Here is a 22,348-nt window from a genome sequence, read left to right on the forward strand (position 1 = left end):
CTTGTTGTTTGTAATTTCTCCGATCACAAATGCAGACATGGTTTTATGTTTACGCGGCGCGATGCAACGCAACACGTAAAAATACCGTATAAGTCATTATAATCCATAATTATGTTCCTACTGGATGCAACGAATGCCTCGTTTATAATGGGTTTTCATGTTTTTGAATCATCGCTCTGGCCGGACAGGGCATCACAATATGGTAAGGGGTGTAACATTTCCGTCACACGCTTGAGGTATTCGGCCAATCACAACGCACTGGATAGCTGGCCAATCACAGCACACCTCGCTTTTTCAGACCGATGAGTTTTGTAAAAATCGACGTGTTTTTGAAAGGCGGGGCATAGAGGAGAAACAATGTACAGTATGTGGAAAATAATGTGTTTTTTGAACCTTAAACCGCATAAACACATTTCATTACACCAAATACACAAAATAATGTTATTTTTAGCAGCATCATATGACCCCTTTAAAGAAAGGAAGATACTGTTGATATTTCAAATGAATGGTTCACTGCGTAGCTAATGGGGAGTGAAATTACAGTATTTTAGACACCAAGGTCCACTTCCAGATGTAAATCTCAGTCAGTTTTTCTTTTTGCAACAGACCTACCATGGCCAAGATTTTTAATGTATTTTAATGTACTTATTTAAAATACATTAAAAACAGTAATACTGTGAAATATAATTAGAATTTCAAATCATTGTTTTCTATTTGAAATTTTAATATGAAATTTATTCCAGTGACGTAAAGCTGAATTTTCAGCATCATTACTCCAGTCTTCAGTGTCACATGATTTTTTCAGGAGTCTTTGATGAACAGAAAGTTCAAAAGAACAGCATTGGTTTGAAACAGAAATATTTTGTAACATTATAAATGTCTTTTTTCTGTCACATTTAGTCAATTTAATGCATCCTTGCGAAATAAAAATTATATATTTTTTAAAGAAATCACTAACTCCAAATGTTTAAACTGTAATTTATATCTCTTAATATAGTAAATAGTTGGACATGATACCATCGTTGCTTTGTTTGTGATGAATGCCATGCCAGCTTCTGTGGTTATTTTCATTGCGAGAAAAATGTATGGCTAAATTATATCAGGTTTTTACAATTTATTTTCGCTAAAAACTGTATTTGGCTAAACTCTGTTAAAAATCTCTTCAAAAGAGTTAACTGAATAATAAAGTCTTTCCATCCTTGCTTCATGGGGTGAGTAGTTCAGATGAGCCTTGTTTACCAATTTTACATCATTCTATTGTTTTGAATCAAAAGGTTTATTTATAATCAAAAGTGATATTGCCATTAGAGAACAATGGTTTCCCTTACTTTGCCAGAACTGAGGGTTCCTTTGCCTCAATTGTCGTTGGCGCAACCATGCTTCTCATGGCTTGCATCTGAGCTTCAGAGCAGGCCGAAGTGTTAGTGTTGTCTGTAGAGCAACTCAGGTCAGTAGAAGGCCAAGACTCGGAGTAGCTCAGCTGGCGTTCAGTAGTAGGAGGGCAGAGCAGGACAATACGTGATCTTTCATGGCAGACCTGGTCCTCGGTCCTCAAAGGTAACGCCTGAGTGGGAGGATCTGAAGGACTGGGTGGCTCAGTAAAGCGGACAGGACTCAAGGCCTGCAAAGTGCAATCCAAGACATCACCACCATGTGTTTTTGCAAGCTAAAGCTTTGTTTTTCCAATCTCAGCCCTTGCAATTGCTAGTTATCATTGCATTGAGACACCAATAATTTGTTAATGCAGTTCAGATAAGGACTAGACTAGAAACTAGACAACTAGTTACTAAATAGTGCACAGTACATGAATACTATTTAAAAAATAGTATTTGATATACAATGCACTATGCAATGGTGAACGTTTCAAGCAGAAATACTTTCTATATTGACGGTTTAGTACTTTAAAAATCAATTTGTTTAGAATTCAAGATGTGAGAACTGTGAAAGAAATGTGCAGAATTCAAAAAAACATTGAAACTGTATCCAATGCAAACCATGAAAGTCACAAAATATAAAGATACGTGAAGTGCACAGGACAGACACTACTCTCACCAGTCTTCTTTGTTGCTTTGGGATTTTTTTGGATCTTGATGGACTGTAGTGGCTCCTGGACAAAGGGGGATCCGGAGGAAATGGATTCTGTCTTGTGAAAACAGCTGCGCTGTTAAGAAATTGAAAAGTGACAAAGTGTTTCACATCAGCCTGATGTAATCGAGTTTAATCCGACAGGATTTGACATCCAACCCACCTTGATCTCATAGCGTTCGTGCAAACCTGTTCTGCTTGATAAAAACATAGGACGCAAGTGGAATTTCGTCATACTGTAGGATCCATGAATGTCTAAATAAAGACACAACAGTTTAACGAAACTACATTATGATCCGAATGGCTGTTTCTGTGTTGCATGAGTGTATCGTAACCGTCGCGTGATTACGTTTCTATGGGATTAAACGGTCTTTTAGCTCACTATTAACAAGCTATACCCTATTTAAACTCTCAAAAACAAACTATATCCGAATATAACCACAAACTCATTGCAAATTTGTTGTTTAGTTTGATGTTTCTTAAAAAAATGATCTCCGCTTACTTTTCGAATTGTGTGACTGTGTTGTATCCTGGGATATGCAGTCCGACAACTGTTGTTTACATTGTTGTCGAAGACAGTTGACCAGCCAATAGAGCTTCGTATTTTGTGATCGACAGCAAATTGAACCAATAAGAGCGCTGCGCTCTCATCCGCTGCAGCCAATGACGAGCTAGGAATCTCATTGCGCGCGGAAGAGGAATGTCGGATTGTGACAGAAGCGGCTCGTCGTCAGTCTCTCAGCGAAGGGTTGAAAGGTGAATAGCGTGTTGGTTTGTATTTATAAAGTGTTTCCCGCTCATAAATAGTGTTATTTAAAATAGTATGTTATTTTTCAGAGATTTATGAAGTCGGCGAAGAGTTAATCAGGAATGTAATTGGTTTTCTAGCTAGCTAACATCAGCCGTTTATATCATTGTAGCTGATTAGCAAAATAATACTGTCTATTTAACGTTACTTGTTTTTCATACTCCCTGTGCGTTCCCTTTTGCAAACGTTTGTACTGATTTACCGAAAAAAATTATATATATATATATATATATATATATATATATATACACACACAAGAGGAATGTCGGATTGTGACAGAAGCGGCTCGTCGTCAGTCTCTCAGCGAAGGGTTGAAAGGTGAATAGCGTGTTGGTTTGTATTTATAAAGTGTTTCCCGCTCATAAATAGTGTTATTTAAAATAGTATGTTATTTTTCAGAGATTTATGAAGTCGGCGAAGAGTTAATCAGGAATGTAATTGGTTTTCTAGCTAGCTAACATCAGCCGTTTATATCATTGTAGCTGATTAGCAAAATAATACTACAATAATATTACTACAATAACTATAATAATACACACACAGAGAGAGAGAGCTGGGTAGATTACTCTCCAATTGTAGTCCATTACTGATTAAAACTAGTTAGTAACGTAATCTAGGTTACTCATTTTAGGTAATGTATTCTGAATTTTTTTTAGATTATTTTTTTTTCTACCTTGTTTTAAAACATACTATTAAATTATAGTATGTTATTTTTCAGAGATTTATGAAGTCGGCGAAGAGTTAATCAGGAATGTAATTGGTTTTCTAGCTAGCTAACATCAGCCGTTTATATCATTGTAGCTGATTAGCAAAATAATACTGTCTATTTAACGTTACTTGTTTTTCATACTCCCTGTGCGTTCCCTTTTGCAAACGTTTGTACTGATTTACCGAAAAAAATTATATATATATATATATATATATATATATATATATACGTAATCTAGGTTACTCATTTTAGGTAATGTATTCTGAATTTTTTTTAGATTATTTTTTTATCTACCTTGTTTTAAACATACTATTAAATTAAGAAAATAAACAAAGAGAAAGAAAATATATTCTTTTTTTTTAAATCAACATTGTAAAATGTTTTAAACCTTACATTACGTCAGGGTTTCCCCACCTGGGCTTAATGTAAGAACTGCAGCAGGTTTGTGAGTTGATAAAAAGGTAATAATAACTAATTAAATCATAAAATGTCAAATAAATAATTTAAACACTTGAACACTAAAATTATAAATAATTTGCTTACCCGCATGTCAATGCGACCCTTAATCAACAGCAGTGATCTGTAAACATGCGAATGTGTGTTCGATTATTGAAATATTAACTTCCTCAAAGATATTTCAAGTAAATATTTCATGTCAAAGGGTTTTGCCTGACAAAAACATGAACAAACATTAATGAAAACAGCAATGACATTACATGCTCAAAGTCTTTCAGAATTAATACATTATCAATGATTTACTGCCATTGTGTGAATAATATGTAATCAGGTAATCCATAAAAAAGTAACTAATCTGATTATGAGCATTATAAAATGTAATGTTCTCTAATTATGAGTACTTGATTTTTGGAATCTGATTATGTAATCCTGATTATGTACCCAGCTCTGTATATATATAATTAGTATAAGATGTAATAATTATATTTGTATTGTAGATTCAGAATGTAAATCATAATTGTAAATGCAGTACACACACACACACACGCACACACACATATATATATATATATATATATATTATATATACGTACATATTATTATTAGTAGTAGTAGTATATATGTAGTAGTAGTAATTATGTTTGTAGATACAGATTGACAATACACTGAATACACTGTAAATGCAGTGTTTATATATATATATGTGTGTGTGTGTATATATATATATATATATACATAAAGATAAAAGTATATCAAACTGCAGCAAATCAACTTAATTTTACGTGTTTCTTTTATATTAGTCCTATAGTAATTAATTAACACATCCTCATCTGAATAAAATTACAGGGGGAAAAAATCAGGAAGTACAATGCTTCACTGTAAAATCAAGACTGAGAAAGCAGGTGAGGCTGCAAACATAAGCTTATTTTTACATTTCTGTGTTAGAATGTTTTGTGGTTAAAAACAAATGTTCTTTTGCAGATGCTGGGGCTCGAAACCGCCTTGATGCAGTATTACAAGGTCTGGTTGAGAGGAGTGACAGTGAGAGGTTAGTGCATTAGTGTGTCGTGAGCTTTGAAAGCTTTAGGCTGTAACAGCGCAGCTGCAAATGGACCTCAAGCAATTAGAGCTCATTAGTGATGGGTCCACTTTAGAAGATTGTCAGTATGCCTCAATGTAATAACTTACTGTAAAATAACAGTCTATCAGAACAAGATTGATGTAATATATATAGTGTTAGTGGCACAGTGATTTACTTAAACATACCATCACAAAATGGAAACTATTATTGCCCAGCTGAATATATTAAAAAATATATTATTTTAAAGAGGGGTGATTCTTTTCTATACCCACTGTAGAACATCTGAGTCTCAGAGATGAGATCTTACCAAAGAGTTTCCAGTTTGCATGCAGGATTTTCCAGTACTCTTGAAAGTAGCTTCACACCTGAGTATCCTATGTCATTTCCTGACAGACTCAGATCAAGCAGGTCTGAGGTGTTATTTTAAAGGGGGTGATCCTTTTCTATACCCACTGTACATCCAGTACACTCACGATATATACTATAAATAAATAACTGTTTTATTGTTTATATATCATCACAAAATGTAAATTGTTATCACTGCCCAGCTCTAATCTTTTAAATGAGACTATAAGGCATTAAGATATTATAAATATTAACATCATGATTTTGTGTAAAGCTGCTTTGAAACAGTGTGCATTGTGAAAAGTCTCAGCATAAAATGTGTAATGCCTATTGTAATAATCATTTAACATTTTTTTATAATGAATCCCCTATAAATATCATATTTTACTCTCATTCTGTATTCTGGTAAAACTTAATTTTTACCAAACTTAACTTAAAAAAGGAATGTCACATTCACCACCTACATCCCTAACTTATTTGGAATCTAATGTTTTTTGGGGGATTTTCCACAGAATTAGAGAACCAAACATCTAGGACAACAGAAAGTTATTAGGAAATCTGAACAACTAGGTTCTCTGAACATAATGACCATTTATGGCGTCTCAAAGATTGTGTTTCCACTGAGCTCAGAAAAATATTTAGTGTCCTATTGATTAATAGCTTTGTTTGTTACAATCCATTTATATTTCAGCTGTCTGACTAATTGCCACCCTGATGGTCTGAGATTATTTACTGATACGTTTCTGGAAATACTCTCATGTTTTTCATGTTTTTCAGTAATGCTTTAATTTGTTTCCTGAAAACCTTTAAAAGTACCCAAATAAATAACAATTCAGGAAAAAAATACTGACAAGAAATTACTTTTATATAGTAGAGCAGTTGTTTGGGGAAAATTGGCATTTGTATAATCCTTTGTGCTCTTTCTTCCTTTTCCTGCATAGAGAGCAGAATGAAGAGGATTCTGGGAAAATTGTGGCAGACTCTTTGAGCAAGTATGCACATACAATATGTTCATATGAGTGATATAAACATTGTCTTCTCTTGACCAGGAAAAAGGTTTAAGATGTAAAATGATTAAGACTTACTTAACAGTCATATGTAATGCACATTAAATGTTTTATTTTAGCTTTCTTTTCTCTTTTATAGGGATTTGTCACCTTCTTCTGCAGGGAAAAGGCAAGCAGAATCTTCTCTTGACCTTTATTTTAAAGGAATAGTTCACCTAAAAATAAACAGTTGCTGGACATTTACTCAAGCCACCCAAGATGTAGATGAGTTTGTTTCTTCATCGGAACATTACATCACTTGCTCACCAATGGATCCTCTGCAGTGAATGGGTGCCGTCAAAATGAGAGTCCAAACATTAATTAACACAACTCCAATCCATTAATTAACGTCTCGTGACATGAAAGGCTGCGTGTTTGTAAAAAACAAATCCAACATTAAGACATTTTTTACAAAGAGTTCTCCATCCATAATAGTGTTTTATCCAGAGAAAAGTCTGAATCAGGTGAGAAATATGCACAGATCAACGTTAAACAAATATGCTGGTGGATTATATTTTATTTATTATAGATTATGGTCTCGTATTTTGGCCAGAAGCAATGCTTTATAATGAAAACGTCTTGATGATGGATTAGTTTATTATAAATATGCAGCTTTTCACTTCACAAGACATTAACTGATGGACTGGAGTGGTGTGGATTATTGTGATGTTTTTCTCAGCTGTTTGGACTCTCATTCTGACGGCACCCATTCTCTACAGAGGATCCATTGCTGAGTAAGTGATGCAATGCTAACTTTCTCCAAATCTGAAAAATCATTGCAAATATATTATAATTATTCATTATGTCAACTAGCCTTACTACATTACCTCACTTATTAATTCTCTTTAACATTCGAAGTGTGCTTACAATAGTAATTCTAACAAAACAGACAATATTCATTCCTAAATGGAAGAGTTTGCTTTAAGAGCCTCTTTCTGCCTTTCACAGACCATCATCACGATTCCCACAACACAGAAGGAAGAAGCGTAAAGAGATGGATGACGGTCTAGCAGACACCAACCAGAACAAACAAAGTAAGAGCTAGATCCCGAAAGCCACAGTTTTTTACACCTTGTATGCCTCTCCCATTTCGGGAAATTAACCCAGCACCAGCCAAATTTGGTTATTTTGTTTTCACAGTGGCAGGTCATTTTTATCGTATCTACTATCAGCTGCTGTGGCTGGCAGCTACTTACATTGGTCTTTGTTTTATTTTAAAATTGTGTGTATTTAATAACCAAGTAAGGGAAAGCGCAAATAGTGATGTATACTTTGAATTTAGGTACATTTGAAATGAGTGGCACGAAGTGCAGAATTTGAATTCTCCCTGTGTATATAAGCAGTTTTGCATCTGACAGATAAGTAAAATGTTTGATCATTTCTGAGAAACACCATTGGGTTTTCATATCATTCAGCATGTGTGGTGATTGAGGGAGTTTTTTTTTTTCAAGCCAAGGTTTAGAGAAATAAATAGAAGGGTTTTTTTTAAGTCTTGATCTCAAAAGACCCATTTCCTGTTTTCTTACGTGCTCCACATCTCATCTTCTCCATCAGATGCTTATGTTATCAAGTTATTTGACCGCAGTGTGGACTTGGCTCAGTTCAGCACCACCACGCCACTCTATCCCATTTGTCGGGCGTGGATGAGAAATAACCCATCAATGCGAGAGAGAACGGAGCCCAGCCCCCCTCACAGCTCTGGGGAGGAAGAGGTCACACCCAGCATTCACTTTGCAATAATTTTAAATACTCATCCCGTTCAGATCGTTGAACTACTCAGCATAACACAGTTGTTTCATAGTCTATATAACTGCACTTGGAAATCTAGTGTTGCTTTTCAAAGATGGACGTGTTCCAAGTTAAACACAAGATAACCAGAAAATGACAAATGAAAACATGCTTCCAGTAATGTACTTCAAATGGAAGTCAGGTTGGCCACTATTCTATTTTTGTTAGAGCACAGCACATACATTGTGCATTAAAATGTTATCTGTTTAAAATGTTTACAGTTTTCTAAATAACATTTTGGAAGTGGGACTATTTGTGTTGGTGGATGAGCCTCTGTTTATATAATTCTGGCAATGAAATTCCTTGTAACAGAGTCCCCACAGTCCTAGAAATACCAGGGATTACCAGTGTGCTTTCCAGACCTGGAATAGTCATTTAAATTTCTACAGTTAATATGCATTTTTGTAGAGAGGCTCAGTGGTTCTTCAGGTAGATCTCTATAAAATAATTTTGAACTAATTATCATGGGATGGGGGGATCATGGGAAATGACTTGAAAAGTCAAGTGTGGGACCCCTGATGTAAACAGATAGTTATGTCAAGAAGCCTTACATGTGTTTATTTTAATGTTTATTCCAGTGCTTGTTGCACTATAGACCAGGCTTATTAAAGTTGACTAGAACAACAACAATTAGATGTAAACCATTAATATATATATATATATATATATATATATATATATATATATATATATATATAAATAAACAATAACTGAAATCAAATATTTCAGGTAGTCACCAAGGCTAAATTTCTCATTTTAATTTAGTTACCTTGATGTACTAAATAACTAAATCTAAAACTGAAATAAAAATTAATAAAAAAAAAACATGTACATATAGACAAAAAATGACCAAAATGACAAAAACACAGTAAAATTATGAAAACTAAAATTAAACTGAAAGTTAAAATTAAACATTTTGATCAAAACTATAATAGTATCTCAGTGATACTAAAATAACTGCTATTGTCTTTCTTTGCAAGTGAATTGCTGTAAAAGCACGTTTTCCCCCAAAATCATTATCTTTGTAAATCATGTTAGGCAGCTTAAGTTTTATTCAACTTGGCACGCTCGTTTAAGGTTCGGTTGGCTCACTTAATTTTTCTCTAGTCGTAGTTTGACCTTGAATCATAAGAAGAATAAAAACTAATGTCTTGGCCCACTGTAGCATAATATATTACATAACTGATAAGTAACCTTTTAATAGTAAAGCTCTCAACAGCTTAATAATGCTGCTACATCCGGCTTCAATTTCCCATCTGAATTCAATTACCAAGAGAAGAAATAAAATGCACCTCTTCCCTCTAAATTTGCCTCGAAGGCTCCCTGCACCGCTGAGAATTGTCCTTGGCTTTACTTGTTTAAAAAAATTATATAATGAGTAATCTGTGCCAAAAACAAGCATTAAAATGGGGGGAAATTGCTCTTCAATTCTTAATCTTTCAGATGACTGATATGCTGAACGGCAAAGGACAGAACGTGTACAGGCTTCCTCCACCTGTTTCCTGTCCAGTAGGTGCAGCAGGTGAACCTGTTAATCTCAGAATTCCACCTGTAGAGAAACCTACAGAGAGCCAGGTGAGCTACGGCAACTGTTGTGCCACACACAGTCTACAGGAAGCACTAATCTTTCTTTAAAGATCTGCATTTAAGCAAACTGCTAAGTTACAGAAGATAAAGTTTCCATCAAACACCTCTTAATGCTTAACTCTTAACCAATCGTTAGGAATGTGATAAGTAAACCTGTTTGCATACCGAATTGGTTGGTCTCGTCATCCTTTAAGTTTGTAATATTAATGTAGCTAAATTGTATGCTTCGTGTGGTCGTATCTAATTCGGTTTTGTAAGATCTTTTTTTTTTTCAGTCTGTAGATGCTGCAGCAGGCACCTCACCTCTTATCTTCAGTCACATCAAACGCTGGAAGAAAATTAGACAGAAGTATAATTTTTCATCATTCTATCATTTTTACTATAATTGCAGAGGGAGGGGGATATAAATTACATCATGTATGTGATATTTATAATTTTTTTCATGTATGTTAAAGGTGGAAGGAGGCCTCCAGTAAGAACCAGCTGAGATACAGCGAGAGCATAAAAATCCTTAAGGAAATGTATGAACGTTAGTTCACATACATCACTACTAGTGCATCTGAAGAAAATCTGCTTAGGGAATGAAACAAAGATGTTCAGGCCTTCAAGGAGAGTGAAATAACCCAATATTTTGAATTGAGAGCTGAACTAAATGATTTTGTAATGTCTTTATTTTTCTCTAAATGCAAGCTCACAAGAACTTCAAATAAATCTACAGTACTGAAAATGAATTTGATGTGTTTATTGAATAAAACTGCATTAATGAATTCTTTATGATAGTTCTCAGCCAGCGTGCAACACTCAATATTTGTCTAGCATCTAACTTTGCATGTGTAACCATCTGGCTCTGATATAACACACTGTGGAACTATACAACCAATGAGAAACATTTATGGGTAAATGCAGTGTGTATCTATTAAATGCTTTAGTTTAGATGTATTTCCAAGCCACACTTTAACACCAACGAATACCATTCAAGCTTTTTGACATTTTTATTTAAAATAAAGATTAGTAAAAAATAAACAAACAAAAAAAAGAGAGGTGCAATTTAATAAGGAGTATGATAACGTCCATCTACAGACGATAACATCATGTTGATTCTAAACACGTGTCAAATGTGTGAAGCAGCTCAGAAGGCATTTTTAAACCAAGCGACGAATTTACGCGACCAACTGAACCAGATATGAAATCTGTGTGCGAAAATCTTTTGTCTTTATGCGAAATGTTCTATTGCGTGGACTTTAGCCCACGAAAATTCAATGGTAAATGTCATCGCACCTTTAGAGTTACAGTTTTTAAAACTTATGGCATTAATTTCATGCCTTTTGTATCACCGTCGACTCTTTTGTTTACCGCAAAACCGCGGTCATTGCTTTATTGTCCCATAGGCTCTATCATCAGCTTTAATCGTTAACCATTATCTTTATAATTTAGCAAAATTTGAATAAGCCTGCGTACCAGAAATTCTATTTTATTTATTATTTGATTCTTATTATTTGTTATTTGATGTTTTTAGGGAAATTCAATCCTTCAATAAGAATTTGCTACTGTGAGAGTAATATCCTTAAGGAAATAACAATCAAATGCAGGTAAAAGTTTTTTGATACACTGTGGTTTTATTTCAAACTGAAATCAGCATAACAAACTGAGACATATTTGGAGTCATGAAAATGTTTCATAAACGTATAATGTTCCCATTTTTATATATTTGAAGAGACTTTTTCTATTTGGTTTTACAACACAAATTATACACAGTCATGCCTCAAACGTGTTTTACAAACTCTTTTTTTGACCAGTCGCTAGGTAAGGACTATAGACATACTGGATTAGATTCAGGTTGTTGTAATGGTGATAATAGTAATCCCGGTCACAATCATTTAGAGACTATATAACTAACAATTCAAGTTTGGTTTTCATGTCCTGCACGTCCTTTTGCGTCTGCGTTAAAGTCCAGATGATCCTCAGCAAAAGCCGTCTCCAGCACCAGCAGCAGAGACTGTTTAAGCTTCTTCTTATACTCATCACACATGAACACATAGAGAATGGGGTTCAGACAGCTGTTGAGATGAACCAGGTAGATACTGACAGTCCTTGCTATCACAAGTACTGGTTGATCACTTTTTACTGCAGTGATTGTACACAAATTGCAAGCATGGTATGGAAACCAACATAAGAAAAAAGACAGGATTACAGTTATAATAACCCGAAATGACCTGAGCTGCTTTCCCCTTTTGAGGCGTTTGATTCGTACTCCAATAGCTATGTATGAAGATGCAATGATCAGAAAGGGGATGAGGAAGCCCACTGTAAATTCATATGTGATCAGAGACACACGAGTAAACATATGAACATTAAAGAAAGGAATGCTGCAGCCTATGGATGAAACCCACACAATTATGCAGATGATTTTGGCTTTAAGAGAAGTTCGTTTATTTTGAGCCCAAACAACCATCCACGTGCACAGGCATCGGTCCAGACTGATAACTACAAGAAACAAAATACTAGCAAACAGATTTAGTGTTAATGTCATGAAGAAAATGTGAGTCATTAATTGATTCTGCCACTGGCCCAAAGCTGAGAGAAGATCTATGATTGAAGACAACATGAAGATGAAGTCTGCAATCGCCAAGTTGAGAAACCAAATGGAGTTGACAGTCGTCTTCATTCTGCAGCCAGTCAGAAATATGACAAGCCCATTTCCAATGAGACCCACTACAAAGGTGGCAATGAAAATGCATGAAAGAAAGACATTAAAGCTCATAAAGCCCTCATGCTGCATTGTGGTATTATGTGTTGTGTCTCCGGTCATGTTTTCAGCTCCAAAACGGGTGCCTCCTGCACAGAGAAAAAAGAGAGAGAAAACACAGTGAAGGCTGATTTTGGGTCTGTTTTGGCCATTCCTGTGGCAATTACTGTGGCAATACCAGATATTGACCAGTGTTTGAACAAACAGATTTGTGACCCTGGACCACAAAACCAGTCCTAAGGGTAAATTTTTTTGAAATTATGATTTATATATCATCTGAAAGCTGAAACAATAAACTTGTTAGGATTGGACAATATTTGGCCGAGATACAACTATTTGAAAATCTGGAATCTGAGGGTGCAAAACAATCTAAATATTGAGAAAATCACCTTTAAAGTTGTCTAAATGAAGTCCTTAGCAATGCATATTAGTAATGATAATACATTTTTTATATATTTACAGTAGCAAATTTACAAAATATATTCATGGAACATGATCTTTACTTAATATCCAAATGATTTTTGGCATAAAAGAAAAATCTATAATTTTGACACATACAATGTATTTTTGGCTATTGCTACAAATATACCCGTGCTACTTATGAGTGGTTTTGTGGTCCAGGGATACATTTGATTTTATAACTTGATTTTTTTATGAGTGAAATATGAAATGTAATGTAATGATGCACTGCTTGGTCCACAGAAATGGCTGAATATTGAAAAAAATGCACTTATTAGCTGTACCAAATCAAGATTTTTTAATGTGTTTGCAGTGTAAACGTGGTTAGGTGCAATAAAGAATACCAATCACAATTCAGAATGCAAACAGATTTTAGGCAAGGCAAGGCAATTTTATTTCTAGAGCACATTTAAAACAGCAGCTGCTGACCAAAGTGCTGTACAATCTGAAAATTGTTACACAAAACAGTTAAGCACAGTTACATAAACATACATATTAAAGAGAATTACAATGATCGAAAAGCCAGAGAGAAGAGATACATCTTCAATGAAGATTTAAAACTTCCAACATCAGGAGACAACCTAATATGTGCCGGTAACTCATTCCACAATCGAGGGGCAACAACTGAAAAGGCACAATTTCCTTTTAACCTTAGACGAGACCGAGGCACAGACAACATCAAACTATTAGAAGACCTTAAGGGTTAGGGCAATTCCGATGGAGAAGAAGAACTGTAATGTATTCAGGAGCTTGATCGTTTAATCCCTTCTAGACAAACAATAAAACCTTAAATTTAATGCAACCAATAAAGTGAAGCCAGAACAGGCGAAATATGTTCCCTCTTTCTAGTCCCAAGGAATCTGGCAGCAGCATTTTGTACCAATTGCAGATGGGATAAGGAAGACTTAGACACCCCGAGGTACAGTTAGTTACAATAGTCGAACCTGGAGGTAATAAAAGCATGGATCACAGTCTCCATGTCCTTTACCGATAAAAATGCTTTCAACTTTGCAATAGAACTGAGATGATAAAAACTTCTTTACAACTGCATTAATTTGTTTATCAAATTTAAGGCCATTGTCAAAAATCACTCCTAAAATGTGTACATGTCCATGAGAATTCACAGATAAAAAGCCTAATTGATTACTAATCTGCGTAATAGAGGCTGGTGGACCAAAAACTAAAATTTCAGTTTTAGAATCATTCAGTGTTAAAAAAATTGGCAGCCAGACAAGATGTAATCTGATCTAAACTATCTAATCATTATGTTTCAAAGGGAGATGGATCTGAGTATCATCACCATAAAAATGTTAAGGTATGTTATGCTTCTGAAAAATAAGACCTAAAGGGAGTAGATAAAGTAAAAACAGAAGTGGGCACAAAATTGATCCCTGAGGCACACCACAAATTAATGGAGCAAAAGAGGAAGAAAAATTTCCAACCTCCACCGAAGAGATATGATTTAAACCAATCCAATGTGGGACCTTGAATTCCTACACACATTCTCAGCCTTTCAAGTAAGTAAGTATTTTAGAAAGAAGTCCAAAGATCTGTGTGCACTGATTGTATCTTAAACAGTTTTACTATTGTTTTACTATCTCTATTACTGAGAGATGTTTAAAAAAACCTGTGATATGAATAATATACATATTCAGTTCTTACCCATTTTTTGAGCTGTTGATGTACTGAGACAAGCCGAGTCTTGCTCTGTCTTCTCGGTCCTGTTGACAGATTGTTGTTTTTATACCAGACAGCAAAGCCTGGTACTACATCCCTAGGCTGATTTGTTGTTTTTACTGAAAAGGGGCGAAAATGTGGCGTCATCATCACTCTTGATGAAATGATTGAATCTGTATCTGGTACCACAGTGGGCATGTACCTACAACAGAGTCTTTCCTGCCCCACTGGAATGTTCCTGTAACTCAAACAGTAAAGCATACTAGGATTGAATTCAAATGCATTAACTAATAAAGAAGCATTGTAAGTTGTTTTGGACAAAAGTGTCTGCCAAATTTTAAGTGCATAATTTTATTATGTTTCAGTGATTAAACTGAAAGTCACAAGAATAGTATGTTTTGATATTATGGTTATGTGAAGTATTCAGAGTGTTTTACCCATCTACCCATACATGTGTAACAGTCTGACCCAAGCCACACTTTAACACCAAAACAACCCATTCAAGGTTTCTGACACATGAGCACATAGAGAATGGGGTTCAGACAGCTGTTCAACATAATCAGGCATTCAGCTATTGCTGTACTTGATAATACTCCCCAAAAACTTTCAAACCACTTATTCTCAGCTGCAATTACCATATAAATGCAACAAACATAATAAGGAAGCCAGCATATGAAAAAGGCCAGGACCACAGCGATGACCCGAAAAGCCCTGAACTGCTTTTTTCTTTTAGGTTGTTTGACTCGTACTGCAATAGCTATATAAAGATGCAATTATTAGGAAGGGGAGAAGGAAGCCCACCATAAACACAAATATGACCAGATGTTTCAGTGATTTTATGTTCATGGTAACCTGTTTATGGTTCATGGTTATTAAGGCAAAAAGAAGGCTGCAACCAGTGGATGAAATCCACACAATCATGCAAATTATCCTGGTTTTGGCTAGAGTTATTTTATTTTTAGCCCATGTGTGCAGGCATCGGTCCAGACTGATAACGCTTGGAAAAAAATGCTTGCAAACATATTTGTTGCAGCTGCGTCACAACAAAAATAAAGAACCCTGCAAATGAAGTTGTTGAAGTGGTGTTCTCCAAAGTACGAACTGATGTTTAGGACTGGAAAAATGATGAAAAAGAAGTCTGCAACTGCCAAGTTGAGAAACCAAATGGCGTTTACCGACTTCTTCATTTTATGATCAGTCATGTTAAGGCATGTACCCAAGACTCCATATACCAGCATGCCAGCCGATATTGTGGTAAAATTATGTGTGATGATTTTGGTTATATTTTCCACATTTCCCAAGCACACTACACAAAGCGAGAAAATGCAATGAAGGCAACAAACTACATAAAATACAATCAACTTATAGCAACTTTAACACCTTAAAGGTTGGATACATTTAAATAATAACAAAGAAGTATATGTATTTGGGTGAAACAATGTTTTATCTGTATTTAAAGTATGATGTTCAATTTATTCATACACATTAACCCAATCCCAAGATAAATATATATATATGTAAATTCAAAGACATTCCAAATTTAAATATCACATTGAAAACATTGGATATGTAAATACTACTACCCCTCCTCCTACGACTAATAAAAAATCTCACAAAATGATGCTCTCTCTTTGAGACTGCATTTACACATTTATGCTGTAATTGCTAAATGTTCAGAGGTGTTTAACGAATGTTGCTGATTGATTCTTACTGATTTCTTGAGGTTTGTTGTTAATCCACAATAGCTTCATTGCACGTTCCACCCTAACTTTAGTGTTCATGCAGAGGTGCGTCTGAACGGGACGAGTGTTTCTGTGCAAATCTCATTGATCTTTGTCAAGCTTTAGCTTTATATAAGCAGTGAATCTTTATATCCTTATAGGCTGATTTGTAGTTGTTACTGATAAGGGCCTAAAATGTGGTGTCATTAGCAAATTTGATGTAACTGCAGCTATCAGACATCATCACAGTGGGTAGTACACTAACAACCGCCGACAGACAAGACAAATGCACCATGCATTTTACAACATTTTATGATTAAAACACAGTATCAGTCAGCTGACATTTTGCTAACGTTCTCATTATGTTCCCATTAAAATGTTAATTCTGATTCGCCTATATCATGCAAACTTTATGGAAACATTACATTTTATAAATTTGCAAACACTATGGGAACATTACTTTTGAATGTTGTCTGAACATTCTGAAACTAATAGTAACATTTAAAAAAAAACTTAGATGAACATCCAACTAAAGCAAAAGTAAAATGTTCCATAAACATGTCTGTGCTAATATTTTGTAATAATGACCAACTGGTATTTTCCCCCCTATATTTTGTCACATATATCATTAGTTAAACTGATTAAATTGTTAACCAATATCTTTATAGTTTTGTATTTGTACCAGAAATCATATTTTATTTATTATCTTGTTATTTTTATTCATTTTGTTGCTTTTTAGGGAAAACCATTCAATAAGAATTTGCCACTGCGAGAGCATAAATATCCTTTAGGAAATTGGCATCAAATACAGGTAACATTTTTTTGATGCACTGTGGTTTTATTCAGAATAAAGTTCAAACAGAAATCAGCAGAACAAAATGAGCTTTTGCATATTTAGATTCATGAAAAGTTTCACAAACATATATAACGTTCATTAGCCTGTACTTGAAGAGATTTTCTCTGTTTGGTTTTACAACACACATTATACACAGTCATGCTCCAAACATGAATTTTGCATTTGCTGTTTTTTACAAGTTGCTTGATAAGGACTATAAACATACTGATTAGATCCAGGTTTATCATTTAGAGACCAGTTTTCTACATATCTAACAATTCAGTTGGGTTTTCTTGTCCTGATCTTTCTTTTGCATCTCCCTTAAAATCCAGATGATCCTCAGCAAAAGCCGTCTCCAGCACCAGCAGCAGAGACTGTTTAAGCTTCTTCTTATACTCATCACACATGAACACATAGAGAATGGGGTTCAGACAGCTGTTGAGATGAACCAGGTAGATACTGATAGTCGTTGCTGTCCCAATTACTTGTCGATCACTGGCACTCCAGTTATTTTCTACTGCAGTTATTATACAAAAACTTATAGCATGATATGGAAACCAACATATGAAAAAAGCCAGAGTTACAGTTATAATAACTCTGTACGACCTGAGCTGCTTTCCCCCTTTGAGGTGTTTGATTCGTACTCCAATACCTATGTATGAAGTTGCAATGATCAGAAAGGGGGTGAGGAAGCCCACTATAAATTCATATGTGATCAGAGACATATTGTCTTCAAAGGAAGGAATGCTGCAGCCAATGGATGAAACCCACACAATTATGCAGATGATCCTGGCTTTAAGTAAAGTTCGTTTATTTTGAGCCCGAACAACCATCCATGTGCACAGGCATTGGTCCAGACTGATAACTACAAGAAAAAAAATACTAGCAAACAGATTTAGTGTTAACATGATCTGGAGAATGTAACTCATGAAGTAAAGGTCCCACTGGCCCAAAAATGAGAGAAGATCTATGATTGAAGACAACATGAAGATGAAGTCTGCAATTGCCAAGTTGAGAAACCAAATGGAGTTGACAGTCGTCTTCATTCTGCAGCCAGTCAGAAATATGACAAGCCCATTTCCAATGAGACCCACTACAAAGGTAACAAAGAAAATGCATATTTCAAAGATATTAAAGCTCATAAAATCCTCATGCTGCATAGTGGTGTTATGCGCTGTGCCTCTGGCCATGTTTTCAGCTTCAAAACTGGTGTTTTCTACACAAAGAAGAAAGAGAGAAAAAACATGTGATGGCTCATGAGCACCAGCTTATCATTGTTTCTCATGTGCAAAATAATTGTTTTGTGCTGTACCACACACCGAAATGTGTTCAGTTTTGTTCTCAAGTCATAGTGAGTAATGTTGATATTCTGTTGCATCAAATGCATGGAGGAGAGGAGGAACAAAAAATGTTTTCTTTTTCAATAAACTGACAAGTTCTCATTTTATGACCATAGCAGTGCATGGATGAATGATGTAAGAAAGCTATTTAATATGAATTACAGTATTTAACATAATTTCTGCTGTCTGACTTCACATTTAACAAAATGTTTTGTCTTGTCATGTGTGAGGGGTCAGGTTTTTAAAAATTTTTTATAGAGTATATGAAACTTTTGCCTTTTGCCGCTTTATGTCCATTGCTGTGGCAATCAGTGTAGATGTACCAGATATTTATTTATTTAAATGTATTTGAAAAGGGACCATGCGCAATTTTAAGATAAATATTTCCATTTCACGCATTGTACCGAATTTAGCCAATGGCTAGTTTTCATATTGACCAGAGTTTGAACAAATTCAATTTCATGACTTGATTTTTACTGAAAAAATATTTCTAATTGTGAGAGATGTGTGCGAATGAACTGTGAATAAAAGCAATAATGCACAGAAACTGCTGAGTTTGCAAAACTATTGTAAAAAAGAAGAAAAAAAAAAGACTTCTGTTTGCGGTGTAAATGTGGTTAAATTCAATAAAGAAGACCAATCAAAATTGAGAATGCAAATATTTCAAAGCAGTCATGCCAGCAGTTAGTGGTTATGTTTTGAAGACTGTATTTGGGCAAATTCCCCTAGTGTCTGGCGTTGATACCAAAAGTTGATTTAATACCTTCCTAATCTGTAATCTGTCCAGTTTCATTTATTTGAAGAATAATATCCATCATCAATTATGATAAAATTGTTACATTGTTTTTATATTGTCAACAACACTTTATATTATATTGATGATGTGAATGTTTTTTTTTATTCAGTTGCTCCCTTTAATGTTTGAGTATAATAAAATTGGAAAAAGTAATTTCAACAAATTTTTTTTTTTAAATCTTACCTATTTAAATCTCAAATAACTGAAACAATGAAGATGTAATTGGTTTATATTTTTTTGACATGTTAAATAATGAAAAAAACAAGTTTTGCCATGACTTGTTCATATCATTTTTACAATACACTGCATTGATTGTATCTTACACAGTTTTGCATTTACTACACTCTGCATAAAAAAAAAAAGTAATATGAATAATGCACATACCCATTTTTTTGAGCTGTTGATGTTCTGGGACAAGTGAGTCTTGATCTTTCTCCGTCTTCTTGGTCCTGTTGTGTTGACAAACTGTTGGTTTTATACCAGACAGCAAAGACTGCTATTACATCACTAAAGGCTGATTTGTCATTATTACTTATAAGCAGGGCCGTGGTGGCCCGGTGGCTAGAGCCACTGCCCCTTTGCCCTCATCAGCTGAGTTGCCCCTCTTACCAATCCCCCCATCCCCACAGCTCAAAGCTGTCTGTTACCACTCCGCTAAAGATCCGCTGATTCTGCTAATCCACTCAAAGCTGTCTGTTTCCCGCCCGCTCCACAGCATCACTCACAATCTGTGTGCCGCTCTCTGGAGAGTGGAGACCACAGTCCCCGAAGGTAGTTGCATTACCAGGTAGATGCATTACAATCCACATTAGTCAGTGGTTGATCCACTGAATTAGTCATTAGTTGGTAGTTTGTTTTTATTTTTGTCGGTAATGACTTGGCCCGCTAACAACTTGTACAAAATATCCATGTTCTTAGAATTAGAATGTCTAATCAAATTATTATACCCGATCAAATCTAATATGGATAACCCCAAATTTGCTGTTGTTGACACACTTTGTAGAAAAAAAAAAAAAAAATGCCTTCACAAAAAAGAAGACAAAGAGAGAAAAAGCAAATGTATTAGTATATAATATAGATTTATTCTGTAAATGTTTTTAATTTTGTCGGTAATGACTTGGCCTTCTAAAAGCGCTAACAACTTGTAAACTATCCATGTTCTTAGAATTAGAATGTCTAATCAAATTATTGCACCCAATCAGATCTAATACGGATAACACCAAATTTGCTGTTGTTGGCACGCTTTGTAGACAGACAAAAAAATGCCTTCACAAAAAAGAAGACACAGAGAGAAAAAGCGAAGGGAGGCTGCTAAAGGCAGTTCAACATTGCAAAAATGAATTCAAAGCTCCAGCAAGCCAGCAGGTAAATCATCATTTAGAATATTTAGCAGTTTGTCACACTTTAATTCTTGTAATTAAGTACATTTCCCATTATAATTACTTGATACTAGTAATCTATAACCAGTGTTGGGAGTAACGCGTTACAAAAGTAATGCATTACGGTAACTGATTACTTTTTGCTGTAACGCAGTAGTGTAAGGAATTACTAATCAATTTTCAGTAATATTTTACTCGGTACATGTTCAGTAACGCATGCGTTACAACACACTTTTAGCCCAAAATTTAATTGTTCAAAGAAAAGAAAAACAGCAAGACCGCGAGACATTAAAAAATAAAAAATGCCGCAATATACTTTACTGAATTTAAGGTGACTTTTAATTAACTGGGTTAAGCCTACTGGGATGGCTCTCATCAAAGTATTATATTCCTTTGGTGGGACAGGAAAATTATGGAGATTCATAAATTTTTCACAAGTTAAAATATTACCAAAATCATCAAACACAGATAGAATACTGTTCAAGTTGTTATTAAGAGACCCTAAAATAAAGTGTTACCTTAAGTTCTACTTCTGTAGTTATTTTGGTAAAAGTAACTCAAATGTAATACAGGAGTCATGGAACGCATTACAGTTCTGAGACAGTAATATTGTAAGGTAAGGAATTACTTTTAAATAACAGTAACAAGTAATCTATAATGTATTACAGTTTGGAAGGAACTTGCACAACACTGTCTATAACACATCATATTTTATTAAAACCAAATTAAGAGTATACATTTTCTAAATCAGTTGTTTATTAGTATATAATATAGATTTATGCTGTAAAATGTTAAATTAAATGTCTAATACTTATAGGGGAGAGTGGGGTAAGATTAGCCACTTTTTATTTATGTGGTCCTCAAGATAAGGGAAAATGACGCAGAAGAACAATGAAAGTATCTATCCTATCCTATCCTATCCTATCCAACTGAAAGTAATCGTATCAATTTAAATGATCAGAATGTATCTATGACAAAGGGTTCTAAAAACAATGCTTCTTATAAAAAAAGTGTTCCCATGGCTCAGTTTGCCCCGGTTTAAGGTTAAAAAAACGTTTTCGGTCTGAAAAGCAAGGTGTGCTGTGATTGGCCAGCTATCCAGTGTGTTATGATTGGCCGAATACCTCAAGCCTGTGACAGAAATGTTACACCCCTACCATATTGCCTTGTCAGGCCGGAGCGATGATTCAAAAACATGAAAACCATTATAAACGAGGCATTCGTTGCATCCAGTGGGGACATAATTATGGATTATAATGACTTATACTGTCTTTTTACGCATTGCGTTGCATCGCGCCGCATAAACATAAAACCATGTCTGCATTTGTGATCGGAGAAATGACAAACAACAAGCCCTACTCTACACTTCCCAAAAAACTATATTATATTATATATTTATATTAAATATAAAAACTCTTTAAATATAAAAAACGTATTTACAGTCCGTGAGTCAGAACAGCCGGCATTTTAGTCTACTCTACCAGGATCAG

At 34.8% G+C, this 22,348-nt stretch overlaps 4 protein-coding genes across 11 annotated transcripts in view; 1 reads left to right on the plus strand and 3 right to left on the minus strand.

Annotated features, from left to right (window-relative positions):
• proser3 (proline and serine rich 3) overlaps nucleotides 1-2,642 on the minus strand; it is a 10,799-nt gene extending 8,157 nt beyond the window's left edge. For 2 of the 4 annotated variants that reach the window (XM_016257722.1, XM_016257718.1), the window contains exons 1-4: nucleotides 2,588-2,642; nucleotides 2,249-2,340; nucleotides 2,053-2,164; nucleotides 1,329-1,621 (exon numbers count right to left, since the gene is read on the minus strand). In XM_016257722.1, the coding sequence (XP_016113208.1) occupies nucleotides 1,329-1,621; nucleotides 2,053-2,164; nucleotides 2,249-2,259 (416 nt within the window). In that variant the 5' untranslated portion in view covers nucleotides 2,260-2,340; nucleotides 2,588-2,642. The other 2 variants (XM_016257721.1, XM_016257720.1) reach the window with 2 other exon arrangements.
• Nucleotides 2,643-2,764: 122 nt separating this feature from the next.
• On the plus strand, nucleotides 2,765-10,488 carry lin37 (lin-37 DREAM MuvB core complex component). 5 transcript variants are annotated; one of them, XM_016257710.1, is made up of 11 exons: nucleotides 2,784-2,852; nucleotides 3,152-3,156; nucleotides 4,909-4,960; nucleotides 5,040-5,106; nucleotides 6,426-6,476; nucleotides 6,631-6,660; nucleotides 7,479-7,564; nucleotides 8,085-8,242; nucleotides 9,762-9,893; nucleotides 10,181-10,254; nucleotides 10,361-10,488. In XM_016257710.1, the coding sequence occupies exons 3-11, from the start codon at nucleotides 4,927-4,929 to the stop codon at nucleotides 10,437-10,439; spliced, it is 711 nt and encodes a 236-aa protein (XP_016113196.1). In that variant the 5' UTR covers nucleotides 2,784-2,852; nucleotides 3,152-3,156; nucleotides 4,909-4,926; the 3' UTR covers nucleotides 10,440-10,488. The 5 variants fall into 5 exon arrangements, with proteins under 5 accessions (XP_016113192.1, XP_016113196.1, XP_016113194.1 ...); XM_016257706.1 differs by lacking the exon at nucleotides 3,152-3,156 and having other exon boundaries at nucleotides 2,765-2,841; nucleotides 4,905-4,960; XM_016257708.1 differs by lacking the exon at nucleotides 2,784-2,852 and having other exon boundaries at nucleotides 3,153-3,222; nucleotides 4,905-4,960.
• Nucleotides 10,489-11,805: 1,317 nt separating this feature from the next.
• On the minus strand, nucleotides 11,806-14,804 carry LOC107571382 (C3a anaphylatoxin chemotactic receptor-like). Its single transcript, XM_016257701.1, has 2 exons — nucleotides 14,773-14,804; nucleotides 11,806-12,740 (listed from the first exon to the last, which is right to left on the minus strand). The coding sequence occupies exons 1-2, from the start codon at nucleotides 14,774-14,776 to the stop codon at nucleotides 11,806-11,808; spliced, it is 939 nt and encodes a 312-aa protein (XP_016113187.1). The 5' UTR covers nucleotides 14,777-14,804.
• Nucleotides 14,805-17,606: 2,802 nt separating this feature from the next.
• Nucleotides 17,607-18,404, minus strand: LOC107571383 (C3a anaphylatoxin chemotactic receptor-like). The gene has a single exon (XM_016257702.1). It carries the CDS (start codon nucleotides 18,387-18,389, stop codon nucleotides 17,607-17,609), a length of 783 nt encoding a protein of 260 aa, XP_016113188.1. The 5' UTR covers nucleotides 18,390-18,404.
• Between the last annotated feature and the right edge of the window lie 3,944 nt (nucleotides 18,405-22,348).

Source organism: Sinocyclocheilus grahami, unplaced genomic scaffold, assembly GCF_001515645.1.
Source record: "Sinocyclocheilus grahami isolate Dianchi unplaced genomic scaffold, SAMN03320097.WGS_v1.1 scaffold1589.1, whole genome shotgun sequence".
Classification (NCBI taxonomy): Eukaryota; Metazoa; Chordata; class Actinopteri; order Cypriniformes; family Cyprinidae; genus Sinocyclocheilus; species Sinocyclocheilus grahami.